We start from the raw sequence: 15,000 nt of genomic DNA, 5'->3' as shown, positions 1-15,000 counted from the left end.
TGGCCTGTGTGTGTTATTGTGCCGCTCACATGTCATCTCGCGACTTCAATTCTTCCCGCCCCCATATGCATGCAGCGTGCCCCCACCACCGGAGCAGCTGCCTCGAACCTTGCCCGCTTCAGCTCGGCTCTTCACCATCTTGCAACCAACTTGTACGCCCAAGCACCGCGACTGCATGACTTGTTGCGAATAGCAGTGTGCTGCCTGGCATGTGAATGCCCGGCTCTTGTTGCACTTGGCACGTGTTTTCCATGCATGACAGTGCGTTTGCGTGCTCACGCACACACAACCTGTGTGCAATCTCCACTGCCATCGCCATTGCAAATCCAGCCGACGAGGGTGTGTACCTTAAAGAGAAGCTGTGGCCAACGCTGGAGCTTGCACTCGACAAACTCATCCTTGCCATCAAGTACCACATCCCACGCGTAAGTGTCATGGCGGGTCGCACACACACACACACACACGCAAGCTTGCATGTGGTTCATTGACTTCTCACATGCCTACCCCCCTCCACCACCGCACCATCAAATGGCGAATGCACAGGACATTCGCCAGCAGTATGAAGATCCTTCAATGGCGTTTACAAAGCACCCGGAGCACGCTGTCAACTTCAACCCCATTGACTGGCTGGGCACGTTTCTCAAACGGTACACAGACCTGTGCCTGTTTTCACTCGGTGACAGCTTGATTGGGGCCGAGTTCCTGCTGCTGCTGCTAGGGATAGCAGTCGTTGGGGAGGAAAAAGGGTGGGGCAAGCGATACTTGGCTCCTGTTTGACCAGCAACCCACGCACGACTCGACACGCTTGGTGGTCAACTGCACACACACACACACACACACACACACACACACATACACACGCATACACACACGCATGTCCTTGAATGCACGGTTACATTACATGCAACACGTGTGTTTGATGTGCAGGCACAACCCATACAACCCTCCTGCTCTGACCCACGACCAGGCAGCAGCGAGAATCCAGGCCGCATTCAGGTGAGAGGCGGTAACAGCAGCAGCGGCAGCAGCGGAAACATGGCTCTTGTTGGAGGCGATGACACACACACACACATCCATACATACAAACATACAAACACACACACACACACAATGGTCACTCGCTTACACTTTGTTGCTGCTGTTGTGCAGGGGGAGTCAAGTGCGGAAGATGTACAAGGTGTTGAGGGAAGAGGCAAGAAGAAAGAAGGAGGAGGAAGATCTGGTACGTGCCAACCAGCACCTGCGCATGTGTGTGTGTATGTGTGCATGTGTGTTTTGATTGTTTGTTTGTTTGTGTGTGTGTGTGTTTGCTTGTTTGTTTGTGTATGTGTATGTATGTGTGTATGTGCGTGTGTTTGATCTTCGCCACCGGTATACGTTGCCTTCTCTGCCAATGCCACTGCCTCACCACCACCACCACCACCACCACCACCACCACCACCACCACCACCATCACCACCATCATTGTCACATCATCGTCGTCGTCATCATCATCGTCACCAGGCGCGTCGACGGGAGGCGGCTGCGCTACGGATCCAGGCCGCATACAGGGGACACAGCGTACGGCTCGAGCTCGCAACAGGCAGGCTGCACACCCGCCACTAATGGCAGTGGTGTGTAGTGGTGTGCAGTGGTGTGATGACAGGGGTGTAGTGGTGTGGTGGTGTTGAGAGGTTGCAGTTGCTGTGTGGCATCATGTTGATTTGATGCGTCAGCGTTCAGTGTTTACAATTGTGGCGGCAACGATGATCGTGGCATGCGATGTGCGCATGTACGCGTGTATGAGATTGAAGAGGGAACATGTAACAACAACAGCAACAGGGCGCCCGCACACATGCTTGGGGTTGGGCGCGTTGTTTATCGCATCCAGCTCCTCTCGTTACCGCCATGTGGGAGCCAAATTAAAACCAGCAAGCAAGCGAACCAAACAAGGCACACATTATGGTCTCACGAAGCAGCAGCCAGCACAATACAAACACAAGAACCCCAACACACACACACACACACACAGAGGACGGCTACGCGTGTGCCGTGTACTGCTGCAGGTGCTCGATGCGAAGCGACTGCTTCAGCTGTGCCGGTGTTGTTGGCAGAAATGGAATGAACTGAACAACCTATTACAGATAGCCACAACGCGTTGGCGAGTGTATGTGCGTATGTGTATGTGTGCGTGAGCCGCTCATGGGTTTACGAATTGCACCAACAAGCCCGCGCAGCAGACTCTCACACACACATTTCAAGCACACATGTACACACACACACACACACACACACACACACACACACACACACACACACACACACACACACACACACCTTGGTTGACGTGAGGAGGAAAGCGTTATCTGAGAATCTGCCCTGTGCGAGCGTGGTCAACGTCACATACATTGCCGGCGCTGTGGTGGTGACGGTAATGTCAATGGTGCCATCACTGCTCGCCGTGTCTGCAACCGTGAACGACACGTCAGCGGGGGACAGCTGCATGTATTGTGGTGGCGTCAGCGCCTGCACATTTGATGACACGATGACACCGCTGTCGCCATCATCGTTGGCACCTGCTGCTGCTGCTGCTGTTGTTGTTGTGTCCGCCACTTCAATCAGCAGCACGGTGCTGTTGTAGTTGATGGACGAGAGGTCCACTGTGAACCATTGCGTCACCCCGGCGCCGGCATCCAGCGACACATCCAACGCCTTGAGGACAGACGAAGGGCTGCCGTTGAACGGCACTGCAGTGACTGTGACGCGCCCTGTGAATGCGCGCGCTGCATCGTTCTTGATGTAGCACACGCCTGCCCCGTCGCACGCCGCCATCGTGTCTGCATAGATGGACGACTTGAGCCAGTAGTGTAGCGGCTTCCACCGCCCACCAATCACCTGCAGCGGTGGAAGGGAGCACAGGTTTGTTTGGGTGTGTGTGTGTGTGTGTGTGTTGATGTGTGAGTGTAAATGTGTGTGTGTGTGTGTGTGTGTGGTGATGTGTTTGTGTTTGTGTTTGTGTTTGTTTGAAGGGGGTGAGGATGGGAGAAGAGCGTGCACAGGCTGTCATTAAACATGCCACTAAACGTAAAGGAGGCACCTTTGCCACTAACCCTCCCTTCAACACCAGCAATCCATCACCCCCTTCCCTCTCCTTACCTGCCCCGGCTGCCCTGGCGTGCCGTATTCGAGCGAGCCCCAGCCGCCGGTTGGCCAGATCTCGTTCAGCTGCCAGATGAGCGTTCCAAACTGGTTCGTGCCGCGTCGGGTCTCGATGTTGCTCTTGATGTTCAGCGCTTGCCCAATCATGCACTGTGGTAGCGGTGGCGGTGGCGGCGGTGGTGGTGACGAGGGGTGACAACAATGATGGTGGTTATAAGAGTGGTGTGGCGTGATCGAAACGATGAACAACACATGTCAAGTATCAACAAGGAGGGTCAGTGAAGTGGAGGGATGGCAAAGATAGCGCGAAGCAGCCAGCAAAGAATGAAAACATATCCATGAAAGCGCAAGCGGGCACAACTGACAACAAACACGACGAACACATGTACACACATCACACACACACACACACATCACATCACACACACTCATCACACACACGCGTACCATGTAGAGCTGTTTCTTAAAGGCGTCTGCGCCGGTGGCGTTGAGGTCCTGTTCGCCGAAGTACACGAGTACGATGCTGTCACACGGGTAGTTACGCTGTGCCATCACGTTGTCGCCGTGGCACACGGGGCTGAACCCGCCTGGGCAACAACAGCAGCCATGATGATGATGATGACGATGATGATGATGATGATGATGATGATGATGATGATGATGATGATGATTGAAGCGCAGGTGGGCAATTGCCTGCATACGTTCGCATATCCACTTACATCCACACGTATGCAACTTCGAACAAGCCATCAGCAGCCACCCCCCCCCTCTTCTTCCCAATTCATGCGTGGCCCGGCCATCTCACCCGTGCAGTTGTCTGGGGGCGCGCCGCCGTGCAGTCCCCAGTGCTCCTTGGCCAAAGTCGGCGCCATCGACTCAAACGACGACATCACCACACACCCAAACTCAGACGCATACACGCTGTGGTATTGTGGGCCAGTCTGTGTGTGTGTGTGTTGTGGTGAGTATGTGTGCGTGCATTGTGGTGAGTATGTGTGCGAGTGTGTGTGCATTGTGGTGAGTATGTGTGCGAGTAAGTTTGTATTCGCTTGTTCGCTGTGTGCGCGTGTGGACAGGCATAGACAATGATGGTACAGCATTCCGTTGCGCTTCACGTAATGTGCGGTCGTCGTCATGGCATGTGAGCGCACGACATGCGATTACCAGGTACGGAGTGAGGGAGATGGGGATGTTTGCATCAAAGAGCTGAAGTTGTGGGCTTCCGTTCATTGCAGGGAACCCCTATTGACACACACGCACACGGCAATGGGGTGTGAGTACGCGAGGTCGAACAATAAGCGGCCACAGCATCATGTCACACAAGCTAGCCCAACACAGCACACCAAGACAGCAAACACAACGCAATACGTTGCAACACAAAACCGTCAACAGCACACACAAGATAGACACACACACACACACTGCACAGCAGCGACGGCAGTCACCTCCCCCGCCCCTTCTCCATCCAATGTGCACAACACACCGAGCCGTGCTGGTATGGGCCATGTGTCTCGATGTTGCCTGGTGACGGCGGCGCTGGCTGCGGCGTTGGGATGGGCCCGGCACCCGGCGGGAAGCATGCCGTGCGACCTTGGCGGTAGGATGGCGCGCTGGTGTTGCGCTTGAACCAGCACGTTGATTCGTAGAACACGGCAATATCGCACGTGCTGTTGCGGCTGCACTCGCCACAGCACGTCTCCTACAGCGGTGGTGGAGGTGGCGGTAGTGATGGTGATGGAGAGAAGAGGGTGGGGGATGTGAAGATGCACGAGAAAAGGCAATGCAAACACACATACACATGAAAACGCACACGGACACACACACACACACACATACACACATACATACATACACCACACACACACACACACACACATACACACCACACATATACACTCGCACGTTCACAAGACAACAGAATTGCGACACCTGTGTAGAAGCGGTGGGGTGTGTCCAGACGGTGCCGGCTTCATAGTCTGTGTTCTCTTGGAAACGACACAGCGACGACGACGACGATGACGATGACGATGACGGTGGTGGGGTTGCGCGTGGCAGGAGGCCGAGCGGGGAGCCGTTTGGAAGACCCGTGAGGCGGTTGACGCCGTTTGTCCATCCCGGGGCCGGACAGGACGGCCAGATCACGCGCGACGCATCCTCAGCCGCAACGAGCGTCATCACAAACGTCGCATAAATGCCTTGGCGGGGGGATGGGGGGGGGGGGTTGCACGAATGCACGTTTGTCGTATGTGTGCGTGTGCGTGAATGAGTGAATGTGCGCGCGCGCGTGAATATGTGTGTGTGTGTGAATGAAAGGGCGTTTGGTCGCTTGTTCGTTGTGCGAGCGGAAATGCACGTCAAGCAAGGCTGCGAATGGCACCACCAATGGCGCTGCAAGAGTGTGTGTCGACACCTGTTGGTGTGTGGATCACAACGTGGCACTCGTTGCACCCGTCCCAGATGACAATGCTCGGGTGGTGCGACAGCCGCCGAATCTGATGAACGTGATCACATGCACACGCACGTGAGAAGGAGGGCAACAAGCGCAATCGTGTGAGTTAATGCACACATGCGCAACAAAACAGAGGACTTCAATGGCATGGTGGCTGACGTGCGGTATTGTACGGTGCTGTTCTCGAAATGCAACAAGAACGCGAGAGCGCGCACAGAGACGCACAGCCACACACACACACACACACACACACACACACACACACACACACACGCATTCGCAATTCGCACACGCATTTGCGCGTCCCAACCTGGTGCTGGAGCTCTGCAGTCTGCGTGCTGTCGTTTGTGGGCGAATGGCCCCGCTGTGCATACTGCACAGAGAAGCAGGCGGAGGACGAGAGACAGGGACAAGGGGACGAGGGGACAGGTGGGTGAGTGGCAACCACAAGACATGCCAACGTCGGAGTGTTGATGCAAGGACGCAGCTTCAAGCTACACAGGCACAAGCAGACGCACAATGGAAACAAAGCAAGGAAGCAAGAAATTCATCACGACAGCACACAGGTGCAAGCACACAGGTGCAAGCACACAGCTGTACGCACCTGCATGTCGTGATAGACGAGCACACCGAGCCGGTCGCAGGCGTCGTACCACGCGTCTGGCAGGAAGATACCGCCGCCCCACACACGCAGCGTGTTCATTCCGCCTACAACGAGATGAGGGCAGATGGTCATATGTCCGTGAAGTGGTGTGTATGTGCGAGTGAGTGAGTGAGTGAGTGAGTGAGTGAGTGAGTGAGTGAGTGAGTGAGTGAGTGAGTGAGTGAAAGTGGGTGGATGAGTGAGTGAATGAGTAAGTGCGTGAGTGTGTGTGTGTGTGTGTGAGTGTGTGAGTGAGTGTGTGAGCATGTCATGGTATCATGCACGAGCACACTTCTCTCCTTGCGACCACGACCACCACGACCACTGCCACGGTGTTGCGCGTACCGTCGACAGCGCTCTGCACGAGCTGCCGGTGTGCGGTGCCGTTGAGCCGGCCCTCAAGTTCCTCCATCGGTATCATGTTCGCCCCGCGCGAGTATATCGCAGCGCCTGGTGTATGTGTGTATGTGTGTGAGCATATATGTATGTGTGTGTGTGTGTTGATAACGTGGCTGTTGTGGCAGGTGCTTGCATTGACATCCCATCCCATTACAATCAGCCACGTACACATAAACCAAGATCCAAGCACCACCACCACCACCACCGCCATATCTGCTGCTAGTTCTCACCGTTGACGCGGAACAGCATGCCCTGCGTGTCAGTCCCATCTGCGTGCATGTTTTTCTTGACGTATTCGGGGTTGGTGTCGTTACCCGTCACAAGCGCAAACACCCTGCGTGGAGATGTCATTGGGGACAGTTATGGTGAGCAGTCGCGGTGGTGGGGTGGGGGCGGCGGTGGTAGTTGTGAGCGGTGAGTGGTGCACAGGGATGACAGACAGACGCAGGCACACAGACACACAGACACAGACACACAGACACAGACACACAGACACACACACAGACACACACAGACACACACACACAGACACACACAGACACACACAGACACACACACACACACAGACAGACAGACACACACACACACACACAGACAGACACAGACAGACACACACACACAAGCACGTGTTTTGACCTGAATCCGATGTTGCGTTGGGCGGTGACGGGGGCACCACCAGCGGATACAGAGGCCGTGACGGTGTAGAGGGGATGATCTCCCATGCCAACCGGCCACCACAGGTCAATGTCAGCAGCAGTCGCACGCAACTTCAGCATGTGCACGTTGTCGCCCTGCAGGTAATTGCATGGACCAAAGGTTGTGAGGACATGAGCACGCAATAAGTAAGTGCGAGAGTGACGATGACATAATAGTCGCCGAAGTGTGCGTTGACACAGCAGCAGTCAATGCTCATGTTTTTGTGTGGTTGTGTTTTTGTGTGGTTGTGTGGTTGTGTGGTTGTGTTTTTGTGTTTTTGTGTTTTTGTGTGGTTGTGTGGTTGTGTGTATGCGTGGTTGTGTGGTTGTGTGGTTGTGTGGTTGTGTGTATGCGTGTGACTGACGGGTTCGGAGACGACGGAGGTCGAAGCTGTCGCGCCCCACTCGCCCGTTGCGGTGATGGACACGTGCTGCGCCGCGTGTGTCCAGAAGAACACCTTTACGTGCACCTCAAAGTCGCCGTGGTTGTCGTCTTGCAGCGGTTTGTTCGGATACGATCCGTTGTAGAAGACGTGCGGCACCAGATGCGTCACCGCCACAGGCGCAGCCTAAGGCAGCGTGTATGAGTGTGTGTGTGTGTGTGTGTGTGTGTGTGTGTGTGTGTGTGTGTGTGTGTGAGCGTGAGTGAGTAAGTAAGCACGTATGTGTGGGCGAGTGAGAATGCCAGAGCACTGTGCTTCGGGGGCGAGTGCTGATTTGCTTGTAAACGACACAGCTCCGCCTTCGCCTCCCCTCCCACTTGATTGTGCAGCTAGAGGCATGGGCACGGACCTTGACGATGTACACGCTCTTCCAGATGCCCTTTGTGAAGGTGGAGCAGCCGTGGTTCGCTGTGTTGGTGTAGAACGCCCAGTCCCACCCGCCAGTGCTGCGATTGGGAGAAGCGAAGATAAATGCAACAAAAGCACACGCAGTTGGTCGTGAAGTTACATCGTGCACAGTCAGAAGCCCACATGCACGAAGCACACAAGAACAAGAACAAGCAAACGCACACACACACACACACGCACCATGCCATGAATCTTCCGTTGACGTCCATGGCGGGGTCAAAGGTGACGGCAATGTCATTGTAGCCAGCGCGTGCCCATTGGGTCACGTCGACGGTGTAGCGGAGGAACTGGTCTGTCATCACTGCTACGCGGTGGCCGTTCACGTATGCGGTGGCGCCCATCTTCACGCCATCAAAGACGAGCATGTACCGCTCCCCTAGTAGTCCACAAAGCAGGGTGTTTCGTGCGCATGGTGAGGGTGTAATGCGCGCTTGTCGCTGAACACCACAGGTGGCACATGACATCAAAACACAGCGGTGAAATCACAAAGCGTACCCCCTTTGTGTGCGTGTGTGTGTGTGTGTGTGTGTGTGTGTGTGTGTGTGTGTGTGTGTGTGTGTGTGTGTGTGTGTGTGTGTGTGTGTGTGTGTGTGTGACATGTCTGCGTATCTGTGAAAAAACAAAAACCTTGGTTGAGGCCTGGCAAAGAGATGTTTCGAGTGTATGTCCAATTGTACGAGTGCCAAATGGTGGAGTTGAGGAAGTTGACTTCGTACAGGGGGTTGCCGATGTACTCTTGACGCTCCAGGTCCGAGATCAAGTCACCGGGCACCTGCAGTCGTTGTTGTGTGCACGTGTGCACGGGTGCGTTCAGCGGGCTCACCAGCTTTACCATTTGCACAAAGCAAGACAAGCATAGCACGACACAAGCACAGACACAAACACACAAACACAAACACAAGCACAAGCACAAGCACAGATACAAACACACAAGCACAAGCACAAGCACAAGCACAAGCACAAGCACAAGCACAAGCACAAGCACAAGCACAAGCACAAACACAGACACAGACACAAACACAAACACAAACACGAACACGAACACAAACACAAACACAAACACCTGCGCGATGACTTGGTATGATTGCGAGGACCCGTGCGCTGTCGCCACCCAGGTTCCATCCAAGGAATAGCTGGCTGTTCCAACCACTGGGTGATCCTTCAAGCCGTCATCGTTGCCATTCTCACTCGCGACAGCAGCACCGGCTGTAGCAGCCACAACAACAAGAGCCGCAGCCACCCACAGCATCTTCACAACTCCCTTCAACATCGGTGCACTGTCTCAGTCGTTCTTGCTGTCCTTCCCTTGCACACACAAAATTATAATATTTGATGTATCGGATTCAGTGGGCATCTAATACCGCTGAGCGTGCCGAATTTTGGATGGTGTCATTGGTGAATTGTCATCTGGTTTGGTCGTCTTCTGTGGAAAATTTGCTGCATCTTTCGCAAATTTGCTTTTCGCATGTGCTGCCTTGTGCGCTCGCCCTTTTTCTCTTTGACCGCATGTGAGTGCGTGTGTGTGTGCGGAGATGGGAGCGGCTGTGGTGGCTGGTGGTGCTTGCTTGCGAAGTGTACATGAGAGACGGTGTTGGGGCGGTGGAAGAAGACGAACATGAAGCACGCCGCGTGTCTGTGTGTGTCTGCGTCTGTGTTTGTGTCTGTGTCTGTGAAACACTGGATGGAGAGCAAAGCATACCTCCCAATGCCAGCATCAATCACATCTACAAACAACCGCCGCACAGCTACACCACACAACACCACACACAACACAACACCACCACCATACACACGCCCTGTGTGCATGCTCACCTCAAACCACCCTTCGCGCCTTTTGTAATTCAATTGCTCGTAAAGCTGTTTCAGGCCTTCTTTGTCGCCGACCCAGACCCAACACACACCGCCGCCATGTCCAAGCGTACCGGAGGAGCCAACAAGGGCAACAAGTTCCGCATGTCCCTCGCCCTGCCCACGCAGGCCGTGATGAACTGCGCTGACAACACTGGTGCCAAGAACCTCTACGTCGTTGCCGTCTACGGTGAGCGATGCTGTGCAGCGTGCATCATTTACGTTTCTTATGTGTGCGTGTATGTCCATGTGGCCTTGTCTGGTGGTTTTGTTCGTTTGTGGAACAGTTGTCGAACTGCCACAAAGGTGCTCCCTTGGCGTTGTCTTGTCGTCTGGTGCCCTTTTCCTTCGATCTTTTGTCCTACCGTTGCGCGTGTTATTGTTGTTGTTGTTGTTGTTGTTGTTGTTGTTGTTGTTGTTGTTGTTGTTGTTGTTGTTGGTCTCATTGCTACAACTGTGCGGCGGCAAACATTATGCACATGCACATTCCCACCCGCGCGCTCACGTACCCACCACACTTTTGGCGCAACAACTCCAACCAACACAAACACACCACAACACACCACAACGCCATTTTTGGGGCGCAGGCATCAAGGGCCGCCTGAACCGTCTGCCTGCTGCCTGCTGCGGTGACATGGTCGTCGCCACCGTCAAGAAGGGCAAGCCCGAGCTGCGGAAGAAGGGTACGTTTCTCCTCAACGTTTTGGTGGCTTGCTGTGGTTGTTCGGGTGACACGGCGAACCAGCTGTAGAGACACTACGCCATGGACCATATACCTGCGCGCATGTGTGCGTGTATATGTTTATCTTTGGTCTTGTTTTGCCACACTGTGCTGCTTTGCATGTCGCTTTTGCCTTTTACGACCTTCACCCAACTGACACGAATCTTCCCCCCTCTCTCTCTCTCGTACGCTTTCTTGTTCGCGACGTCAATCACCTGCGTAGTCATGCCTGCCGTCGTCATCCGTCAGAGGAAGGCATTCCGTCGCAAAGATGGCACAACCGTGTACTTTGAAGGTACGCAAACACATGCGCGTTGCCTTGTTGTGTGCCAAAGTTGTGCCTCGTCGTGGTGATCTGTGGTGTTTCTTGTGATACCCCGCCAATACACTTGCTGCGTTTGCGCGTCTCTCACGTACACACATGCCCGTTTGCCTTGCTTTGCTTCCTGCACAACTCATGCTCGACCAAACCCCACCACCTTCCCTTTTGCTTCTCCTTCTTCTTTTCGCTTTCCCATCCACGTACAGACAATGCCGGTGTGATTGTCAATGTCAAGGGCGAGATGAAGGGGTCGGCCATCACTGGTCCTGTCGTCAAGGAGTGTGCCGAGCTGTGGCCCCGTATTGCGAGCGCAGCCCCCTCTGTCGCATAAGCACCCTGCACCCTCTCTCCCCCCATTGTCATTGTGTGCCGCTGTGTTGACGTTGCATCTCATTCCTGGTTCTCTGCTTGGCTGGTGACCCGGCACTCGGCGATGCACGCCTTCCCGTGCACTTGAGCCTACGTTGTCGTCACCATCATATCATGCCTCGAACGGTGGTCGACGCACAAGTAAAAACCATGCCACAACAAGGGCAGGTCACCACGTGAAGCAAACCAGGAATTATTGAACAGCATCCTGCCTGAGTTTGTGACTGTGTGTGTGCGTGCTGAGAGGCGGTAATGTTGTAAGTGGCCGTGATGTGCATAGAGCCACAGCGCACTTCAATGCCGGTAGGTGCAGTTGTTGCTCGAGCATCATCACCAGCATCACATTGTCGACGTTTAATGCACAGTCAGAAAACAAGCGCAGCAAAGGAGAGCCAAGAGGCAGGACACGCTTTTACAGTCGAGGTGGGGGACAACATCATGTAACGCACACGCAGCATGCCAGAGCCACACACACACACACACACACACACACACACACACACACACACACACACACACACACACACACACACAGCAGCAGCAGCAGCGCGAGAGGGCAACACAACAGTGTGGGCATCAGAGCTCGTCATATGAGGTGAGGCGGCGAATCTCAGCGAGCAAGCGGCGGCGGTGCATGGCGTTGTCCACCCCCATGGTTTGCAGGTCGATGTCCGTCAAGCCTGCAAGCACATCTCCGTTGACCGCGTTGGCCGTCATCAGTGCACCGTACTTGCGGAACTGCGGGTGGATCTCCTGCAAGGCGTGATTGTGTGTGTGTGTGTGTGTGTGTGTGTGTGTGTGTGTGTGTGTGTGTGTGTGTGTGTGTGTGTGTGTGTGTGTGTGTGTGTTGGAGGGCAAGAACAAGGAAATCATGAGCAAGTGGCATATGCAGGTGTGATGCACGTGATGCATTCATGTGTGTGTGTGTGTGTGATGTGTGTGATGTGATGTGATGTGAAGCACGCTGCAGTGCAGGCAACAAACAACAGAGAACAACATTGACCACAACCCTCACACGATACGTGTGAACAACTCCTCTCAAACTGCACAGGTATAACTAATCAAGACACGCATGGTACAGAAAAACGCACCGACACCCACTGCTTGACTCTTTGCTCGTCCCAGCCAGCAGCAACGTTGCTTCGCTTCACGGACCGATAGCGACGTGGTTGCTTCTTGCTAAAGTCGCCATCACCAGTCTTAATCTTGATGTGAATGCGGTGGCCACGGTCTGTGCGCTGCTGCTGGCAGTCAGCAAGTGCCGCCAGCCCGTCCGCGTGGAGGTGGTTGTAGTCGAGGTCAAGTTCGCGCAGTGAGTCGTCAGATTCGAGGAGGAGCGATGCGGCGGCGGCTGCACCTTGGTCCGTCACAGCATTGTGCTCAAGTTCAAGCTCTCGCAGCTGGCGGGATTGGGGAAGGTGTGTGTGTGTGTGTGTTGGGGGGGGGGGTTGGAGGTTTCATGACACGGGGTGAGCGATGAACGCAGGCAAAGAAGAAGCCGCACAAGCGTTGCCACTTCAAGCTGCAAGAGTCTTGAGAAAGGAAACAGGTGTGTGAATGCAAGTACATGTACACGCAGACGAACGAACAGACAGACACACAGACATACATACACAGACGGACGAACGGACAGACGCAGATAAACAGACACACACCGACACGCACAGACACGCACAGACACACACACACGCACAGACACACGCACAGTGTAAGAGTTCAGCGAGTTTTCTCCAATAACACAGCAACAGCCGCACAGACACACACACAGACACAGACACAGACACAGACACACACACACACAAGCACACAAACACACCATGGTGGTAGAAGCTGCGTGGAGCAAAGAGAGTAGGCCAGCGTCGCCAATGTTGTTGAAGGAGAGGTCGAGTTCATGCAGTTGGTTTGGAAGGGCCTCCGCGAGAAGAGAAGCACCGGCGTCCGTCAAGGCGTTGTGGCCCAGCTTGAGCTTGCGCAGGGCAGAGCTCTTGCGAAGAAACTCGACAACAGCCTCCAAGCCGGCATCCGTGATGTCGTTGTGCTCCAGCTCCAGGCTGTACAGGTCAAGCTCGCGCTGCAGCAGGGCGCCCATGACCTTCTGCACGCCCTCATCGCCAAAGGCATTGTCTGCCAGCTCCACCTTGCGCACGTCACGGTTTTCGGCCAGTGCTGCCACGAACGCGTCCAAGGTGGCGCTGTCCAGCGTGCCACCCACCGTTGCAGAGTGCGTCACCTCAAGCTCCTGACACCTGCACAATACATGAGCGGAGCAAAGAAAGAGCGGCAAGTGTATGTGTATGTGTGTGTGTGGGGAAGGGGGGAGGGGAAGGTGTTTGAAGTGAAAGGGATGGACTGTTAAGGGCCAGCAAGCGAGAGGCTGAGCGAAAGCATGCAGGCAGATCACCACGACGCATACAAGAAGCCCCCCCCCCCACACACGCACACGCACGTACACACACGCACACGCACGTACACACACACGCATGCACGTACACACACACACACGCATGCACACGCACGCACGCTTACCGTTGTGTCTGGAGCATGCGTGTGGCGTCTGCCAGGCTGTGTGTCTCGCAGTCAAAGGCGAGGCAGCCATGGTGCGTCCCCACCACCACCAGAGCCACAACCACCGCCACCCACACCACCAAGCACGAAGCACGCATGGACACACAGCAGCGGAAGCGCAGAGAAGGTCAGAGAAATGCAGCGCGACACCATAAACAGTAGCCGAGAAGGACAGCCAACTTCGAGCGAGAAGAAAAAGCAGTGAGTTGTGTGGAGTTGTGTGGGGGTGTGCGCACACACAACTATCCGTCTGATTCATTCACATCAATCAGAGCGAACAAAGGGAGAGAGAGCGAGGACGATGACGTCGACTGAGGTGACTGTGGATGGAGTGGAGTGTGTGGAGTGTGAGGTGGAAGGGGTTCGCGTGTACCTGTTTGGCACAGCGCATGTGAGCAAGCAGAGCACCCTGGACGCCGCAAACCTCGTGCGACATCTACGGCCAGGTCCGTGCCCTTGATATGCATGTGTCAGTCTCTGTAGTGTACATGTCTGAGTCTCTGTGCAATTTAGTGTGCATGTGTGTGTGTGTGTGTGCATATGTGTGGCTGTAGCAGGCGTGTGGCTGTAGCAGGCGTGTGGCTTTGAGTGAAGTGGTCGCACGCCATTTCTATCATGCACTGTCAACGCGTTTTTTCAATGCAATTGTGGCCGCTCGTTTGGTCCTTTGTTTGCCTGCTACCATGATGTGACCCTTATGCACACACACACACACAGCTGTGGTGTTCTTGGAGCTGTGTCCTGAGCGCTCGTTCTTGCTCAAGCAGGACCCCAACAAGCCCATTGCATCCACACCCTTCAGTATGGCGCAGGTGCGTGTCATTGTCAACGCTGCCTTGCTCCTGCTGACGTGTTCGCCTCCGAATCGGCGTGCTCAACTGCTCCTTCCAACAAATTCGTGTGTGTGTGTGTGTGTGTGTGTGTGTGTGTGTGTGTGTGTGTGTGTGTGTGTGTGTGTGTGTGTGTGTGTGTGTGTGTGTGTGTGTGTGTGTGTCGTCGT

The 15,000-nt window shown here is 54.6% G+C and overlaps 5 protein-coding genes across 5 annotated transcripts in view; 3 read left to right on the top strand and 2 right to left on the bottom strand.

Moving 5' to 3' along the window:
• Nucleotides 1-1,923, top strand: part of PTSG_05748 (uncharacterized protein) — a 2,552-nt gene extending 629 nt beyond the window's left edge. Inside the window, exons 3-8 of the mRNA XM_004993561.1 lie at nt 76-152; nt 331-425; nt 544-647; nt 928-996; nt 1,150-1,222; nt 1,504-1,923. Of these exons, the coding sequence (XP_004993618.1) occupies nt 76-152; nt 331-425; nt 544-647; nt 928-996; nt 1,150-1,222; nt 1,504-1,605 (520 nt within the window). The 3' untranslated portion in view covers nt 1,606-1,923. The remainder of the gene's footprint in view (nt 1-75; nt 153-330; nt 426-543; nt 648-927; nt 997-1,149; nt 1,223-1,503) is intronic.
• Nucleotides 1,710-9,545, bottom strand: PTSG_05747 (uncharacterized protein). Its single transcript, XM_004993560.1, has 19 exons — nt 9,239-9,545; nt 8,803-8,947; nt 8,356-8,551; nt 8,117-8,213; nt 7,690-7,893; nt 7,266-7,420; nt 6,860-6,963; nt 6,576-6,680; nt 6,192-6,295; nt 5,898-5,960; nt 5,549-5,630; nt 5,068-5,333; nt 4,622-4,837; nt 4,303-4,380; nt 3,944-4,079; nt 3,586-3,725; nt 3,136-3,288; nt 2,317-2,874; nt 1,710-2,114 (listed from the first exon to the last, which is right to left on the bottom strand). Exons 1-19 carry the CDS (start codon nt 9,443-9,445, stop codon nt 2,019-2,021), a joined length of 3,105 nt encoding a protein of 1,034 aa, XP_004993617.1. The 5' UTR covers nt 9,446-9,545; the 3' UTR covers nt 1,710-2,018.
• A 98-nt stretch (nt 9,546-9,643) lies between these two features.
• Nucleotides 9,644-11,621, top strand: PTSG_05746 (ribosomal protein rpl23). Its single transcript, XM_004993559.1, has 5 exons — nt 9,644-9,683; nt 10,033-10,213; nt 10,611-10,706; nt 10,968-11,039; nt 11,273-11,621. The coding sequence occupies exons 2-5, from the start codon at nt 10,084-10,086 to the stop codon at nt 11,395-11,397; spliced, it is 423 nt and encodes a 140-aa protein (XP_004993616.1). The 5' UTR covers nt 9,644-9,683; nt 10,033-10,083; the 3' UTR covers nt 11,398-11,621.
• A 153-nt stretch (nt 11,622-11,774) lies between these two features.
• PTSG_05745 (uncharacterized protein) lies at nt 11,775-14,137 on the bottom strand. The gene is made up of 4 exons (XM_004993558.1): nt 13,962-14,137; nt 13,252-13,681; nt 12,527-12,835; nt 11,775-12,188 (listed from the first exon to the last, which is right to left on the bottom strand). Exons 1-4 carry the CDS (start codon nt 14,096-14,098, stop codon nt 12,012-12,014), a joined length of 1,053 nt encoding a protein of 350 aa, XP_004993615.1. The 5' UTR covers nt 14,099-14,137; the 3' UTR covers nt 11,775-12,011.
• Nucleotides 14,138-14,168: 31 nt separating this feature from the next.
• The window catches only part of PTSG_05744 (uncharacterized protein), a gene marked incomplete at its 3' end in the record, with an annotated part of 1,394 nt that continues 562 nt past the window's right edge, over nt 14,169-15,000 (top strand). Inside the window, exons 1-2 of the mRNA XM_004993557.1 lie at nt 14,169-14,446; nt 14,718-14,812. Coding sequence (XP_004993614.1) covers nt 14,302-14,446; nt 14,718-14,812 — 240 coding nt within the window. The 5' untranslated portion in view covers nt 14,169-14,301. The remainder of the gene's footprint in view (nt 14,447-14,717; nt 14,813-15,000) is intronic.

Source organism: Salpingoeca rosetta (assembly GCF_000188695.1).
Source record: "Salpingoeca rosetta unplaced genomic scaffold supercont1.13, whole genome shotgun sequence".
Classification (NCBI taxonomy): Eukaryota; class Choanoflagellata; order Craspedida; family Salpingoecidae; genus Salpingoeca; species Salpingoeca rosetta.
This window is presented reverse-complemented; position numbering and strand designations above follow the sequence as displayed.